This window comes from Lycium barbarum, chromosome 5 (assembly GCF_019175385.1).
Source record: "Lycium barbarum isolate Lr01 chromosome 5, ASM1917538v2, whole genome shotgun sequence".
Classification (NCBI taxonomy): domain Eukaryota; kingdom Viridiplantae; phylum Streptophyta; class Magnoliopsida; order Solanales; family Solanaceae; genus Lycium; species Lycium barbarum.
In genome coordinates, this window is record NC_083341.1 from 15,769,984 (window position 1) to 15,787,481 (window position 17,498).

The 17,498-nt window shown below is 39.5% G+C and overlaps 1 protein-coding gene and 1 long non-coding RNA gene across 2 annotated transcripts; one reads left to right on the plus strand and one right to left on the minus strand.

The window, feature by feature from the left end:
• Nucleotides 1-4,791: 4,791 nt before the first annotated feature.
• Nucleotides 4,792-10,743, plus strand: LOC132639239 (receptor-like protein EIX2). The gene is made up of 4 exons (XM_060355703.1): nt 4,792-4,903; nt 8,729-8,743; nt 9,282-9,458; nt 10,556-10,743. Exons 1-4 carry the CDS (start codon nt 4,792-4,794, stop codon nt 10,741-10,743), a joined length of 492 nt encoding a protein of 163 aa, XP_060211686.1.
• Nucleotides 10,744-12,798: 2,055 nt separating this feature from the next.
• Nucleotides 12,799-15,833, minus strand: LOC132642330 (uncharacterized). Its single transcript, XR_009583109.1, has 3 exons — nt 15,612-15,833; nt 13,993-15,248; nt 12,799-13,050 (listed from the first exon to the last, which is right to left on the minus strand). It is a non-coding gene; the product is annotated as an uncharacterized LOC132642330 (long non-coding RNA).
• Nucleotides 15,834-17,498: the final 1,665 nt, after the last annotated feature.

The window sequence follows — 17,498 nt, forward strand, 5'->3', positions numbered from 1 at the left end:
TTATTGAGGACATCAAAGGGGTGCAAAGATTGACCGGGAGGATAGCTGCGCTAATCCTTTTCATCTCCAGATCCTCGGATAAAAGTCATCGGTTATTCTTATTGCTGAAGAAAAAAACCGACTTCGCTTGGACCCCCGAGTGTCAGAAGGCTTTAGCAGAACTCAAGAGGTATTTATCGAGCCCCCTTTTGCTACACACACCAAAGGAAAACGAGCAGTTGTACTTGTACTTGGCGGTGTCCGAGATAATGGTAAGTGGCGTCCTGATTCGAGAAAAAGAAGGTACGCAATACCCAGTTTATTATGTGAGCAAGACCTTAGGTGATGCTGAAACCAGGTACCCACACTTAGAAAAATTAGCACTTGCTTTATTGAGTGCATCTAGGAAATTAAAACCTTACTTTTAGTGTCATCCCATATGTGTCGTAACATCATACCCCTTAAGGAATTTTATGCATAAACCCGAACTCTCAGGCCGGTTAGCAACATGGGCTATCGAGATTAACGGGTTCAATATTGAATATAAATCCCGAACTGCTATCAAATCCCAAATACTAGCGGACTTCGTGGCCGACTTTACACCGGTCATGATCCCCGAGGTCGATAAAGAATTACTCCTTATCTCGGAGACTAGTTCGGGGGTGTGGACCTTATTCACAGACGGAACTTCCAATGTGAAGGGGTCCGGATTGGGGATCATCCTTAAACCACCCACTGGTGATGTAATAAGGCAATCTATTAGATCTATTAATTTGACTAACAACGAAGCCGAGTATGAGGCTATGATTGCAGGTCTGGAACTATCTAAAGGCTTGGGAGTCGAAATCATTGAGGCCAAGTGCGATTCCCTCCTAGTGTTCAATTAAGTAGACGACACATTCGAAGTCAAGGACTACCGGATGCGGAGGTACTTAGAAAAACTACAGGTGATACTACATCGATTCAAGGAGTAGACGCTGAGCACATGCCTCGGGATCAAAATAATGAGGCCGACGCCATGGCAAACTTGGGCTCATCGGTAGAATCAGAAGGATTCAATTCTAGAGCAGTAATGCAGTTGATGAGTTCAGTCATCGAGACCAACCATGCTGAGGTAAATTCGACCAGCCTCACTTGGGATTGGAGAAACAAGTACATAGACTATCTTGAAACAGGAAAATTTTCATCCGATCCCAAAGAATCGAGGGCCTTCGAGCCAAAGTAGCTAGATTTTATTCGGTCGACGGCCAGTTGTACCGAAGGTCATTTTACGGTACCCTGGCAAGGTGTTTAGGGCCAGGAGAAACCGACTATGCTATGAGAGAAATTCAAGAGGGGACTTGTGGAAATCACTCGGGAGCCGATTCACTGGTGCACAAGTTGATCAGGGTCGGTTACTACTGGAACGAGATGGAGAAGGACACAAAAGCCTTCATCCAAAAATGCAACGAGTGTCAAAGACACGCTCCATCGATACATTAACCGAGAGAGGAAATTTATCCGATCCTTTCCCCCTGGCCATTCATGAAATGGGGAATGGACATAGTAGGGCCTTTGTGCTGGGCTCCGGGTAAGGTGCATTTTATTTTACTCATGACTGACTATTTTTCTAAATGTGTTGAAGCACAGGCATTCGAGAAAGTTAGAGAAAAGGAAGTCATCGACTTCATATATGACCACATAATCTGTCGGTTCGGGATACCCGCGAAAATTGCATGTGATAACGGGAAGTAGTTCATAGGCAGCAAAGTCAGCAAGTTCTTCGAAGAATACAAAATCAAAAAGATCTTGTCCACCCCGTATCATCCAAGTGTGAATGGTCAAGTTGAATCGACAAATAAAATTATACTACAGAACTTAAAGAAAAGGTTGACCAGGTCTAAGCACAGGTGGAAGGAGATTTTACCCGAGGTCTTATGGGTATATCGTAGATCATAAGATCGAGTACCAGGGAAACCCCGTTCTCCCTAGTCTACGAAACCGAGGCACTAATACCCGTCGAAGTCGGTGAACCAAGCTTAAGATTTCAGCATGCTATAGAGGCGTCGAACCGCGAAGCAATGACTACTAGTCTAAATCTAGTAGATGAAAAGACGAAAGCTGTCTATGTCCGGTTAGCAGCTCAAAAGCAAAGGATGCAAATATACTATAACCGAAGGGCCAATCTTAGGTATTTTCAAATTGGGAACTTGGTACTTAGGAAAGTCACACTCCACACTAAGAATCCCAATGAAGGGAAATTAGGCCTGAATTGGGAAGGACCATACAGAGTTACAGGCATTACCGGGAAAGGTTCCTATCAGCTTGAAACTGAAACTGGAAAACAACTTCCAAACAACTGGAATGTGGCGCACCTAAAACGATACTATTGCTAAGGTATGAATAACCTTTACTTTTTCTATTCTTTTGAGTTTAACCATGCAGGCATACATCGAAGTGGACATTGGAAACAGCACAATGGAAGTCGAGAAGTCATAGACTTAGGACTGAAAGCACATGCTGCACTCTTTTTCTCTTCGACCGATTTTGTCTCGAGGTGGGTTTTCCGGCAAGGTTTTTAATGAGGCAGCGCCAAACAACGTGCTAATAAAATTAAGAAGACCGGTCAAGAACCCGGGACTGGGGACTGCCCATGTCGGATCAATAGTACTCAAGCCCTCACACTTCGGACTCCAGTACTAGGGGACTATCATACCCTGGGCAAATCGATACCTATTTAAAGCCAAGGCTTGAACGATAGGATTTTTGTAAGGGCTAAACGGTCAATTGAATCGTGCCCGATTAGTTTGTTCTTGCCATGACAACTATTGTAATCTTATCTCCAGTTCTATCAATAAACGTGAAAATTTCTCAAAGTATTGTTTTGGCTGATACTATTCCTTCGCATTAATATTGCATTCTATCGGACCCCCAAGTATCCGAAATGTGCAAACTAAAGGGCTACGACCTAAATTGTTAAAGACTACGATCTAAAAACCCGAAAACGACAACCCGGCTTATCTAGTCGACTACGGTCAAAATGAGGTCAGAAGTCATTGGGATTTTGACCCCATCACACTATGCGACTCAGAGACGTCTAAGTTCGCAAACAGAAAAATAAGGTTTTTTGCATGCCACATGTTCATTAACTTGTTAGCGGTTAACAAATAACCTCGGTATCGTCTCTGAAATTCGGTACTAAGGCAATATCATGTCGATAATACTCGACACTGAGTCATTACCACTCTAAATTTTATTTTTTGCTAAGGCAATAATGCATGCTAAGACAAAAGTGTATATCGGAAAAGCACTAAACCAAGTCAATGATTATTCTAATCCTTAAGCACAGAATATAAGGAATATAATGCAATGAAAAACGGTGAATAAATTGGGCAAAAGCTTTCTTATATATATGTCAAAGGTTTACAAAGGCTCAGATAACGGCCTTGAGTTTCAAAAAGCAAAGATAAATCTAAGGCTCCTAAGCCTGATCTTCACTCGACCTCTCGGTATCATCCTCATCTAATTCGAGGTCACTATCCGACCCCTCAGGATCATACTTGGCCTTCGCCTCTGCCTCGAGCCTCTTGGCCTCTTCGATCTGGCCTGATAAGTCCACCCCGATGGTATAAATTTCTTCTAAGGTCTCTCTTCGGGATAGACACTGCATATACTCAACCCGAGTGTCGCTCATTCTCTCGGCCACGGTTATATCGGTTTGATACTGAGCCAATATCCCATCAAAACTCAAGATTTGGCCCAGCGCTGCATTGTATCTAGCCCATAGATCGATATTATCATGGCCAAGATTTCTCGCTCCGACTCGGCCAAGGCAAGTTTTGATCGAAGTTCAGTAATTAGCTTCGACCTCTTATCAGCCTTCTCTGTCATCATATGGAGCTAATCCTTAGCTGATGCCAAGTCTCCTTGAGAACGTCACGCTCGGAAGCAACACCATCCATTTTGCCCTTGAAGGCGTCGAGCTCAGGCTTAATCTCGCTGAACTCGAACCGAAGCTGGTCAATCTGGGTCACACACTCCCGGGAATGAGAAGGGGTAGCGTTAGCATCGGCTATTAACCGCTTATTATGAACTTCAAAAGCCCTTACCTTCTCAGCTAGGAGGTCATGTTCCCATCTGACATCGATGGCTTCATTCCAGGCCTTCTCCAAATCGGACTGAAGAGTGGAGGGGTTGGGTAAGATCGAGATAAACTCCAAGTTCTGCTCGTAGAGCTTCCTGAGCAATTCCATCTCTCGAGTTTGCTTCTCGAGCTGATCCTTAAGACGGTCCACCTCCCTTCTCAGTCGGTGGAAGTTTTCATGATGAAGCACGGAGGCCTGGAACAAAAAAGGGGAAATTATTAGAATAAGAAAGGAAAATAAAGTTAAGTATAAAAACAGAAGAAAAAGGCGTACCCGGTTTAAGGCCTGCTGAGCCTCGTTGAAAAGGCAGGATTCAATGGCCTCACTCATCTTCTTCCGATTCTCCAAGGTCACTAGAGGGTACAGATAACTGGCCACCCCGACCGGCCCGAATAGCAAGCTTTCGTAGATTTGGTCATTATTCTGAAAAGAACAAGGTTTGAAGGTTTGATATGAAGGTTTGAAGATCTGGGTAGATTTTTAAAGGTTTGGAGGTGAATGCATGAACGTATAAATATATGAAGGTTTGGTTATTCAAAGGCACGATGGTAAGTTTGAAGAGTGTAAGTTCTGAAAGTGAAAAATGAAAGGGAATGTTTACCTTTTATAGGGATGGGCCGAGACGGTTGCCATTCCATAACCGTCAGTTCACCCAACTAGGATATGACGCGCGGCTGATGTCAGAACGATGCGACTGATGGGATGTTTGATCTTATCAACTTATATGAAACTTACAGAGGAAGGAATTGGATCTACTTCCACTTCCCGTCGTTTCGAGCTATCTACACACATGTATACGGGTGAGATCGAAGTCAAACCTGCCCTCGATTTCCTGTCATGTTATGTAAAGATTTGGACCGGAGGTCCCATAGTCGAGATTTCAATATGGTCAAGAATAAGTATTGACATTGATTCAACCGAGAGCGGAGGTGGTTGAGTGCATCGAGTGTCGACCATGACCGATTATATCCCGAACGGACTAAGAACACCGAGATGGAATGAGAAGCAGATGAACATGGGGGTCGTTAATAAGAGGTCTTGATTTTCCCCGCGTTGCTTCAAAACTTAGAGGTCAAGGTAACCTTGAGTCCGACATAACGAAAACATAAGCGAAGGTAAAAGTTCAAACGGAGGGTAAAACCAAATGCATTCAATAAAAACTGGTAAAAGGCCAATCCACGAGTTCTACTAATTTTCTTCATGTGACGAATTTCTGATTTCCTCGGTTACATCAGTTTCGCAAAACAAAAAAGACCTAACTTATGGTCCTAAACTAGAGCAGAAGGGAATCCCAAACCGGTACAGTGAACCGAAGGTTGAGAACTTCGGCCTATACCCTAGGGTACTAATACAATATTAAGCATCAGCTAAATGATCCCGGGATGATCCTCGGGAGCAGCCGAACCAGGGTTGTTTGGTCCGGTAGGTCCTCCTCATCAAGAACGATCATCGAGGGTGGTCCATCCCGAGGTATTTCCCGTCGAGTCTCCATGGTATGACGCGTTCTAACACGAGAGCCAATCCCTGAGGGAACGGTCGAGGTGCTTGTAGAGACTCATTGACTGGACGTTCTCACCAATGTAGGCGTAGTCTTTCTTCCCCCAACGACATCCTCGGTACCCTCTTCAACAATGTTTTTTCCTTTTGAAGACCTTTTTGTCGGGAGCCTTGAAAATCGAAGAGTCGAGGTTAGAATATGAAATGAAAAAACTAAAGAATTCCACAAAAAGATTGAAAATTACCATGGTTTTTGCCTTTCCACCCTTCGGGTGCCATGCTCCACCAAGAACGGCCCACGTTACGGGAAACACCTAAAAGTGCAACTACCCATTCAAAGATAGTGATTGCAAGCTCAGGTTCAATCGGATTCGGGATAGGGTTCCACGTCTCCGGGAAGTCTACGGATAAAGAGCGGTGAAGTTAGGCCGTACAAATCATCACGAACCGATGTAGCCATCCCCGATCATAGTTATCTTCCGGATCTATGAGACCTCAAGTTCCTCAAGGAAGCAGATGAACTATCCCTTCTTGGATTACCCGGGGTACATATATATGTATCAGATGGTCGAGGGTAAAAGAAACCCCGGCTATGTTGGCTAAAATTTTGAGGCAGTACGCGAGCATCCAAATCTGTGGAGCAATTTGGCCAATACAAACGTGATATCGGTGACAGAAGTCCTCAATCACTTGAGGAATGGGAAGAGAAAAACCGATGGCAAAGGAATAGGCATAGATCATCGAATAACCAACAACGTGATGATTGATCCTTACCCTGCTTTCGACAGGACGGACATCGACATCCGCACCGAGGTTGCAATCCTTCCTAACTACGGGGATGGTAGCGTCATCGATAAAGGATTCGAATTTCTCCATAGAATCGAGGTGAGAAGATATTTTTCAGTCATTCGCATATTTGAAACCGGCAGGAAGAATGTTCGCAGCAAGGAATTCTAACTTCTCCTCAGGGCTGGTCGCCCCCATCGCTGACAAGGGCGGTGAATGTAGCAGTGACGAAGAATGGTCCGCTCTTTGGGTTAACAGGGGTAGAGAAGTCATGACCAAGACTAACGCGTAGTGTCAAGCGGAGAAAGATAGTGGTCTAAAAAACATTTAAAACTCAGAAGAGAATATAGAACTTGGCAGTGGCAAACAAAGGATTTTTGAAAAGATGAGGTTTAGGGTTTAGGTTCAAAAGTGCATGGCAAGAAAGAGGTATATGGGCCTTAGATAGTGGGGAGTACAAAAGGTTTTTGAAGGATTTAAGAGTTCTGACAAGGGGCAGATTCCCAAGATTGATTAAGCGGCTGGAATAATTATGAACTGACATCGGGCAGAGTGTAAGGATTTGATGGGAACGTCTTTTCCTAGGCGGCTAGGTACGGCCTACTCGGCTTTATCCGGATCCGTTTCCCGAAGTTAATACTTTTCTTCGAAAAATTGGGGGGGGGGGGGGGGGGGGGCACTATTTGTATACGGGCAAAACCCAGGACAAGATATCATCGGTTTCCTGATAAGAAAATTATGATTGTGATGGTCTTTGCTGGATCGGACGAGTCCCAATCAGGTCCAAAGTCGGGCATTGGGTCGGAGCCAGACCGACCACACCTGGTCCCGGGTCATTGAGTTCGGTTGGAGTTAGATAACGAGATACGATGAGAAGGTGGTTAATCATGATAAGTAAGGGACCAAAATATCTGCCATCAGCCGGATATTTCGGCACCGATCTCGCTTGTCAGTTACTAAAAGATTATGTACCTTATTTAGACTTGTACTAGGGTTAGAACTTCTCTACTATATAAAGAGGAGGCCCCCCTTTACTTTTGGCAGTTTTTTTTTTTCACACGCATAAACCTAAAAAGCAATACAATTGATAGCAAGTGTTCATCCATCTTTCTAAGTGTTCTATCGTTGTTCATTACTCAACCACTATAGCACGAGCTCGGCTCCCAGAGCCCGAGCCAACCAAACAGCCGCTTCCCAAGGCCAATCGTTGCTTTACTGTGGCTTGATCATTTATACTTGCATTTACTTCATTATTTATCGCTTAATAGTCATTCGTGTTAAATCAAACTGCATATCCTTCGCACCGCGTACAAATTTAATTGTTATCCATTTTAAGGGTAAATAGAGGGCACAGTTGATAATAGATATCATGAACGCGAGGAATATATTGATATCGAAATAATCAAGATGTCATGCGAAAGTTAATAGTTGCAAATCTTGAACAACGATAAATCAGATAACAAAAAAAAAAAAAGACATAATATTGTAGTAATATGATTTGGTCAAGTGATCTTAAATATTAATAAACTTATAGTATAAAAAAATAAAAACTATTGAGAGAATAATTTCTCCCTAAACAAGACTCTTTAATGACTACACTGTGGATGCTATTGTATTATTATATAAGCAGAAATGATCTTCTATTTATAGAAGTTCAAAACATCTCTTCCAAGAAAATGATAGATATACACGAGTCCTTTTCTACCAAGAAAACTTTTTTGAAATAAAACGTAATTATGATGTAGAGTCCAAATAAGATAGAAATTCAGGGCACATCCTAACTGGATAGGACACTAAAGTTGTTAACATAAGAAACATGGTGATTATAATGTTTAGGCTGATTTACAAAAATATCCCTTTTTAGGTCACTATTTATATTTTGTCCTATTTTTAGAAATTGGGCAAATAAAGTCCTTCGAAAATTACTCTTCCGGACAATGTTAAGCTCGGGTCTAATATATGCTCATATATTGTTCAACCTTATAAACAAAACATTAGATTGTAACGATCGCAATAATACACAAAATTTTAGACCGTGATCTAGCATTTCTCATTAGATTTTCAGTTTTCTCATAATGAATTTTTAGACAGTGGTCAAAAAGATTTGTAAGTTCAAGAGAAATTAAAACTGAAGTTATTAGTCAAAAATTTTACCCCTTCCTCTCGGCGTAAGTTTTAGGTATTACGTTATGTAGCATAAGTTGTGCAATATTATTCCAGAATTTGTTGTAGTGTTCATAAACTGAAGTTATGCTTTTCGGATATATGTTCTTTATCTTTTTTAGAGAAAAATATATGAATGAAGTCATTTTTCAAACTAAGCTCTTGCTTTTCTGATGCAGGTGATCTTGGTCACTGTAAGAGTCTATTAATTTTTTTTCACATGAAAACTCAGTTGAATTTAAAATAAAGCAAAGAGAATGCACAAAAGGAAAAAGGGAAGGGGAATATTAAATGCTCTCTCTTTTCTAATTTTCTTGCCTGTTAATCGACTTTATTTTTTGTTGTTGCTTTGTTAAACAGGCACGTCAAATGGTGAAATAAGGGAAGGGGAATATTGTTGTTACTGAACTATGGTTTAGTAGCGAAGAGCCTTGAGTGGCTTCCTCGTCTTGCTTTATTACGTGACCTTGACCTTAATATGGTTCATATTGAAACAGTCAATTGGTTACAACTAATAATTAAGTTCCCTTTCCTAGAAAAATTAGATTTAAGAGCTTGTGACCTCCCTATTCCAATCACTTAATCTAACTCATCTCTCATCGAATGTCTCTTACCATTTGCTTTCTCATCTCAATCTCACTGGGAATAAGCTTTCTTCTTCTACATTTCAATGGTTGGTCAACTTGAGTACGAGATTTACTACTATAGATCTCTCTTTTAACCGTTTAGCAGTTCCCATCCCTGAAGCTTTCGGGTATATGAAGCGTCTTGAGGTCATTAACCTTGCTGCAAATACTTTAGAAGGTGGATTGCCCAAATCTTTTGGGAATTTGAGTCACTTGAAAACCCTTAGTTTATCATTGAATAAAATGAACCGACCACTTTCTGAATTATTCCTACGTTTGTCTGGTAAAGAAGGAAAATAAACTTGAAGAGTTGAGTTTATGTGACAATCATATTAGTGGTTAACTACCTGACCTTACCAGATTTTCATCCTTAAAAAGTTTGAAGTTGCAAGAGAATCAATTGAATGTATCTTTCCTAGAGAGTTATGGGCAGACTTCCATTTGTCTAGTAATGAAATTACAGGATCTTTGCCAAACTTTCTTTGCCAACTTAACAACATTTTCAGCATTGAAAGAGTTGCATTTGAACAATAACCAATTCAAAGTGAGGTTACCTCAAAGTGTAGGACGACTTTCAAAGCTTGAGACATTGGAGGTCAATTCAATTTTTTTTGGAAGGTCCAATTACAGAATCACATCTTTCAAACCTTTCCAACTTAAAAGTGTTGGACTTGTCATATAACCCGCTCGCTTTTCAATTGGGACCTAATTGGCTTTCGCCTTTTGAATTAGATGTTATAAGACTCTCCCATTGTGAACGGAAAAGGGCCAAAATTACCCCTGAACTTTGAAAAATAGTTCATCCATACCCTTCGTTATACTTTAGGACCAATTATACCCTTACCGTTATACTTTGGGTCAAATATGCCCTTGAGTATAACGGAGTGCCACGTGTCGGTCTCTCAGTGGCCAACTTATTTCCCCTCTTATTTTTTCATCCGGATCAAACAAATACAGATCCGACCCAATTAATTTAGTACCCGATGGCTATGGAAGTTTCTCTTCATAAACTGCACTAAATGCTAACAGTAGGCATATCAATTCCACAATCCAACTCTTTAGCTCTTAACTTTGTCAACCATTCTAAAAAAAATTAAGTGCTACCGTTTGGTAGTTCGGCGAGGAAAAGCTTTATTAAATAGTGAGTGGCCCTGCACCCCATGGCTATGGAAGTTTCTCTTCAGAGTGAAGGGGTCCCATAAAAGTCTTTTCTTCCATCGGATAAATATTAGCCAACTGCCCAACTTGAATTCTAGACTTGGTGGAAGTACGGTGGAAGAGCTACCGATCAAACAGAACATTCCTCTCTGATTTTTTTATTAGCCAATGAAACCTTAATTAGCTTCAGATGTTGAATAATTTCTCATTTTGAACTTGTAGATAGTGGTTGTCAGATTTTGTGCATTGATTCTTCTACGACATGCTATACAAGTGAAGGTTCCTGTTCCCAGAAGAACTTAAGTGAAACTCAAACTGATAAGATTGGTTCGTCCAGATCTAATTTAGATTCTGCTAGCACTTCCACCAGTGATTCGTGGCAGCTTAAATTGAGGATTGAATCACTCTGAAGAGAAACTTCCATAGCCATGGGGTGCAGGGCCAATCCGTTTAGGTTTATTTGGGTATGATATGTTATTGACGGGTCGGGTATTAAATTGATTGGGTCGGATCTGTATTTGTTTGATCCGGATGAAAAAATAAGAGGAGAAATAAGTTGGCCACTGAGAGATTGACACGTGGCACTCCGTTATACTCAAGGGCACATTTGGCCCAAAGTATAACGGTAAAGGTATAATTGACCCTAAAGTATAACGAAGGGCATGAATGAACTATTTTTCAAAGTTCAGAGGTAATTTTAGCCCTTTTCCGCATTGTGAAATGGGGCATCATTTCCCACACTGGCTACGAACTTAGAAGAATTACTCAGATTTTGATATATCTTTCACTAGTATATCAGGCGTAGCACCTGACTGGTTTTGGGATCTTTCTCCTAAACTAGGATACTTCAATATTTCCAATAATCAAATAAGCAGAGAGGTACTCGATTTGTCCTCCTTTGTTGCATCAAAGAGATCTGGTTTTCCGAGGATGGATTTCAGTTCAAATACTTTCTCGGGTTTAGTGTCATTATTCCCAGCCAACTTGACATCATTACATCTTTCCAAAAACAAATTTGTCGGATCTATTTATTTCCTATGCAAAATAGCCAACCCTTGCTTCAGCTTTTTCGACCTTTCAAATAGCCTACTTTCAGGAGAACTTCCCAATTGTTTGATGGGATTTGAAGCTCTAGTCATTCTAAATTTAGCCAGCAACAATCTTTCCGGTAGAACTTCTGATTCCATTGGTTCTTTGTTGTCTATCGAATCTCTACAGCTACGGAACAATAATTTTACTGGTGATCTGCCTACCTCTTTGAAGAATTGTAGAATGTTGAAAATCTTGGACGCGGGGGAAATAAGTTAAGTGGAGAGATCCCATCATGGATTGGCTCGCACTTGACAAACTTGGTTGTCCTAAGTCTAAGAGTCAATAGGTTCAATGGAAGCAATATATATATATATATATATATATATATATATATATATATACTAGTCAATTTGACCGCGCTTCGCACGGTAGTAAAGCACGTCATTGCATGTTAAAATTGTAAAATATTACTTATGATATTTTAAAACAGGACTTTTAAAATTTGATCTTCAAATTCTAATAGAATAATATAGGTGAAACTGTTTGTTATTTTTCTTTAATAAACATGTAAAGTAAGAAGAGAATCATGGATTTTTTTTATCTCTTTAATTGATATATGCAAACAAAGAAGAAATGGCAAATTAAAAAGAACAAAACAATGATTTTTTGAATAGTTCGTTGAAAAAAACTTCTTATTGAATGAATAAGTTTCTAATATTTGACGAGGATGAATATAATAGGGGTATTCCATAAAGTCATAGCGTATTGTCGTAATCTCATTTCAAAATGACACAAAAACTTTACTTTGGGTGAGAAAGCAAAAATTGACCGAAATATGAAATATGCTGGAAATAAAATCAAACTTCATCAAACGAATTTGAACCAGTTCCTATATATAGTAAGTACATAGCAATTTCTTATATAATTAAAAATATTATTTTACGTAGAACAGATAAACTATCTTCTAACCAAGACCATCTATAGCTTCCCATTCCAAACCGAAAAAGCGCCAAGAAATGTACCTCAATAATCAAAAAGAAAAGATAAAAAAAGGCAAGTACGAAGGATAGTTCCTAAAACAAAATCATTGCTGCTACTGGGGATGGGGATGACCAACTTCAAATGCAGTCACATCTTCAACGCCTGATACATGATGATGATGATGATGATACTAGTAATAATAATCTCTTAAGAATTTTCTTGTCTTAAAAATCAGGGGCAATCTAGAGTAACCTTATCGTAGTAATGCCATCAGCCAATTATCGAACAATTTCATCAAGTATAAATGTTATCTGTCTTTGAGAGCTCATACAAATTGCTCTAGCATGTAACATTCAAAAGCTTGATCAATACTTTCCCCTTTTGGAAATAACACATTTAAGTGAAATGAAAGAAAACTGATGAATAAAGCTGAACAACTCCCACTAGACAACACTTCCTCATTTTTATTCACATGATGACATGGTTATTAACATTGTTTGTGTCTGGAAGTTTATATGTGAAGAAATTGATTCTAAGATGTAAGTTATAAAGTTGCTATATATTCGAATACACTTGATAATTTTCAGACAACTATTATGTACTGGCATTGCTACATCGCCTGAGTCTGTCTTTTGATTCAAGCAAAAAAGTCTTCATTGACATCAAGAAATGTGCTGCGTTTTCTCCCAAAAATGTCCAGACTCCTACAAGAATTCAAATATAGGTTAATGGGATATGTTGGGTCATATAAGAAGAAAAAGCAAAACTCCGCCCATGGCTTTGGTCAAGTGGTAAGAACACACCGTGGGATGTGTGTGGGTTAGCCGCATATAACATGTTCGAACCTTGGTAAACAAAAGCGTGATATTTAAGTAGAGAAGGATAAAGGGTCAAATCCATTATCCAGAAATTTTGGAACCATGCATCACTTAGCTTCAGACATTTATCGATTATCCAGGAAAAAAGAGAGGATCCTAATTAGAATGCTGAAAATATTACTGCTTGAAAAGCCTATTAGAAAAATGAATGGAGATGGAAGAAGCTAGCAACCATGAAATAAACATTGCTTTCCTCACGGGTTAGATGGAAATAAGCCCATCTATTTTCTTTAGAGCCCTTGTACCAAAAAGACGTACAAAATCAAAAATCAAGACTATGTTTAACTAAATAAGATCAGGGTGGGGGCGGGGGGGGGGGGGGGGGGAGAGGGGGCGAGGGGGCGGGGGCGGGAGAGGGGAGGGGGCGGGGAAAGGAACCTTGGACGGAAGGCAGGATGGTCTTGTGCTTTCAACTGCACTTTGCCAACAGCTAGTTGGGGCTCAGATGTAAGAGGTAACGGATAAAAAGATCAAGAAAAATTAATAATAACTATTTGATGAGCTACAACTCAAAAATAGACAATCTTATAGTAATACCTGCAATTTGTGTCCAAGAAGAAACAACAAACAATGTACCCCATAGAAACAATCAACATAAAGATGTAACAATATCAACCTTATTAAGCAGATCAATTAGCGGATTATGATGAAATTTCTTTACAATATGAAAATTGAACTCATGTAGCAGAGGCAAAACAATTCATTGTGATTATTGGAATTTCAACGATAACAATTAACGGCATAAAAGTCTATACATGTCCAGATTACCATTGGCACAGTTGTTTCCCTCTTTGTGTTTCGGAAAACTCCAAGTAGTTGTTCAGTTCCCAGAACTCCTTTTATAAAATCTTCCCCAGTTTTTCCTAACGTACCGTTTTCTTAAGGGGGCCGAGCTTTGAAGTCTTAGGTCGACACAGATTCTTCTTGCTTTGGAACCTCTGCATGATTGATTCTGGAGAAAAAAGGACAAAAATGATCCCTTAATTATAATAGTAGGTTCAAAATAGTCCCTTAACTATGCACTTAACGGTTTTAGTCCTTTAAGTTTGTTACAAGTTAACAAAAATGGTCCCTTAACTATGAGAGTAGGTTCAAAATAGTCTCTTAACTATACACTTAACGGTTTTGGTCCTTTAAGTTTGCCATAAGTTGACAAAATGGTCCCTTAGCTATGGGGGTTGGTTAAATAGGTCATGTTTCTTAAGTCACCCACAACCTTAAAGTAATTACAACAATCAATCTTTTACCTGAAAAGAAAAATAAATTAAAAATGTAATAAGAACAACTATGAGTGTTATGCTAACAACACAAGCATCTACTCGACACGTATACACACAAGAATATCAAGACCCCTTCTGAATTTTCTATTTCCATATTCCACGGTTGAATTAGTACTGATTTGCTGCAACACCTGCAACAAAAAGCTTTATAAGTCAGTAATAGTAACGTCAACAATTTAACCGTGGTATATCGACCAAATATCTTTACGAACACTCCTAATTTTATCAACTCCAATAAAATAATCAAGTTCATATTCCGATAGGACTCCAGAAAATGGTAGTACATTTCTTAGACTTCACCACCATTGCAATTTTGTGTAACATTTAGGCTGCCAAAACCATGTTGGACACCAAATGGGGAAATCTACAAGTATAGGAAGCTACAGAATTATTATGAAATAGACTACATGAGTTTTTAAAAGCGCCAAGTGTTGGTTACTGCAAACTCTAGATCATTTGCTACACATGCCAACAAATGAAAAGAATTTATAAAGGGTCATAGGGAAGACATTTGAATTTTTTCCAGCAGACATTGATTGAAAAATATTACAAGGTAGTTTGTAAATCAACAAAAAAAAAGAGGGAAAAGTGAAGGGTAAATTTAAGAACTTACCTGGAGTGGGGTACGTAGCTTTACATTAAAAAGAAGAATGAAAATCAAAAGGGGTATGTAGGGGAACATGGTTTCTCTTGGTAACGGAAGGGATGTTGCTCAAGTCAAGTTCTTAAGTAAACTCCTTTGTCCTGCATGATAACAAATCAAGGACCATAAAAATATACTTGAAAGTATAAAAGAAAAAAACGATGGAGTATTCCTGACAAATGGAATCGATAACCTGTCGGTAAAGAGTATTCTAACCCTTTATTAAATCTATTCGACTTCAATAAACCTTTTTTTGGTGGACATTGCACACGACATGATCAATTCAAAAATTTCAATCGGTCAGATAATAAATTTTGATACCAGATACATCTATATATTCTAGATGAAAGGAAGTTTAATAGAAAATTTATGAGAACAACTAACCTGAATCGTCATCGACACTACCTACATATGAAAAATAGGCATACGCTATTCAATCTATTTTGTGGTGAAGAAATGCTTACCAAGGAGAGAAAGGTGTGAAGTCCTATTGAGTCTTATTTCGTATATGTCTAACATGCCTGGGAATGGTGGTGACAACTGTTGGATGTATTCTGTTGAAGAAGATCCCTTGCCGTATCACTTTGCAGAGGCGATAAGCGTGAGAAGGAAAAGGGAGGAAGAGAGGAGCCCTAGTTAAGATGGTTAAATGCAGCGGCGGTTTTTTGTGCCCGTAAGAAAAAGAAGCGAATGTTGAAATTCACTTTAAATGAAGGCCCTCTTTTTTCTTAATTTTAAAGAGCAGGAAAGGCAAAAAATTGGCAAAATAAATAAATGGCAATGCTCCATTTTTAGAGCGTCATGTCAGCGGGCCATTATCTTACTTTTATATATATAATATAAACTAGTACTCCCTTTGTCTCAAAAAGATTATTCTTCTTTTCCTTTTAGTCTGTCCCAAAAAGATTATCCTTTTTCTATATATAGAAACAATTTTACTTTATGAGATGATTTACAGCCACACAAATATCTAAGGCTTGTTTTGGACTATACATTTCAAAAGCATTCCTTTATTTCTTAAACTTTATGCCAAGTCAAAAAAGGACAATCTTTTTGGAACGAAAGGAGTAAGTGATAGCAAATATTACTGAACAGTAATGAGGAAACCTGGAAAGGAAGAGTTAGCCAATGTAGCGGATTGGTTCGGCTTGGAGATACTTCTTATATCTGGACCAAAATGCTTGAGGAAATCTTTATAGCACTTTTCTGATTACAATGTTATTGAATGATGAAAAGTCAAACTAAAAAAGGAAGGGATAGCCCTCTATTTATAGGTAATCATAAATGGGCCTTAGTATAATGTAAAAAAACCTTTCTAAAAAGAACCCTAAAATGGATAAAGTCGATCCGTATGGTCTGACACCCATACCGTTGTTAGCGCAGATGGCGGAACGGTTTAGTGACGCGTGGCCGCTCCATAACTGATTATCTGGACCTACATCGGATATGCTCATTAGGCTCGGGTCTACCGTGTCCGGTAAAATACCTTCGATGTTGAAGCAGAGTTGAATGCGTTTGTGCCCATTCAGACCTGTCTTTTACTCCGGTCCTATCGGACACAAGTTGACCCAATTTTTACCGTATACAGATAGTCCCCACACTTTCTGGATCAGAGTTTCACCGAAGTGACGGGAAGTGGAAAAGACTCTTCCAGTGACTTCCTTAATAAGTTTATTCTTGCCTCGAAAATAAGTGGGAATCGTAACATCTCTTCACGTCACGTCCTTCTGACTTAGGCCACGTGTCTCATTCCGAATGGCTAACTTCGGTAACGGCCTCAGGGTCACGTCGCTTCAAATCACATCTCATTAAAATTCGGACACGTGTCCTTTCTCGATTGGCCGGCTTCGGTAACCGTCATGGTGATCCGTCTATATAAGGGAGTTACAGTTGCATTTTTCACTTTTCACCTTTCACTTTCATCTTTTCTTAACTCCGCTTCTTTGCTTTATCTGCTTCGTGATCTCGAAAGCTCCTTATCCTCAACCATCAAGTCTTCAAATCTTCATCCCTTTTAAACCAAACCTTCATATCTTCAATCCCAGGCCTTCATATCTTCATCCCAGCCTTTAAATCTTCATTCCAAGCCTTCATATCTTCATATTTACTTTTCATAAATTCATACTTGGTCAAAATGTCAACGAACACCGACTCTGCTTCTCAGAACATACCCTCGGTTTCTTCCTCGAATGCCAAACCTGCTTCCAAACCCAGGGGTAAAGTACCTCTTCAACCGACGGCTAAAGACATAAAACCGTCGAAGCCTAAATATAACCACGAATTTGTTGTTGAAAAAGCAGTGCAGACATCGGACTAGGGTTTCGACGTGAGACGTTACCCCTCATCAATCA

Coding starts and splice junctions, on each gene's coding strand:
- LOC132639239 (XM_060355703.1), top strand. CDS start 4,792: ATGCGACTGATGGGATGTTTGATCTTATCAACTTATATGAAACTTACA. Junction 9,459..10,555: donor ATTATTCCTACGTTTGTCTG/GTAAAGAAGGAA, acceptor TTGAACTTGTAG/ATAGTGGTTGTCAGATTTTG.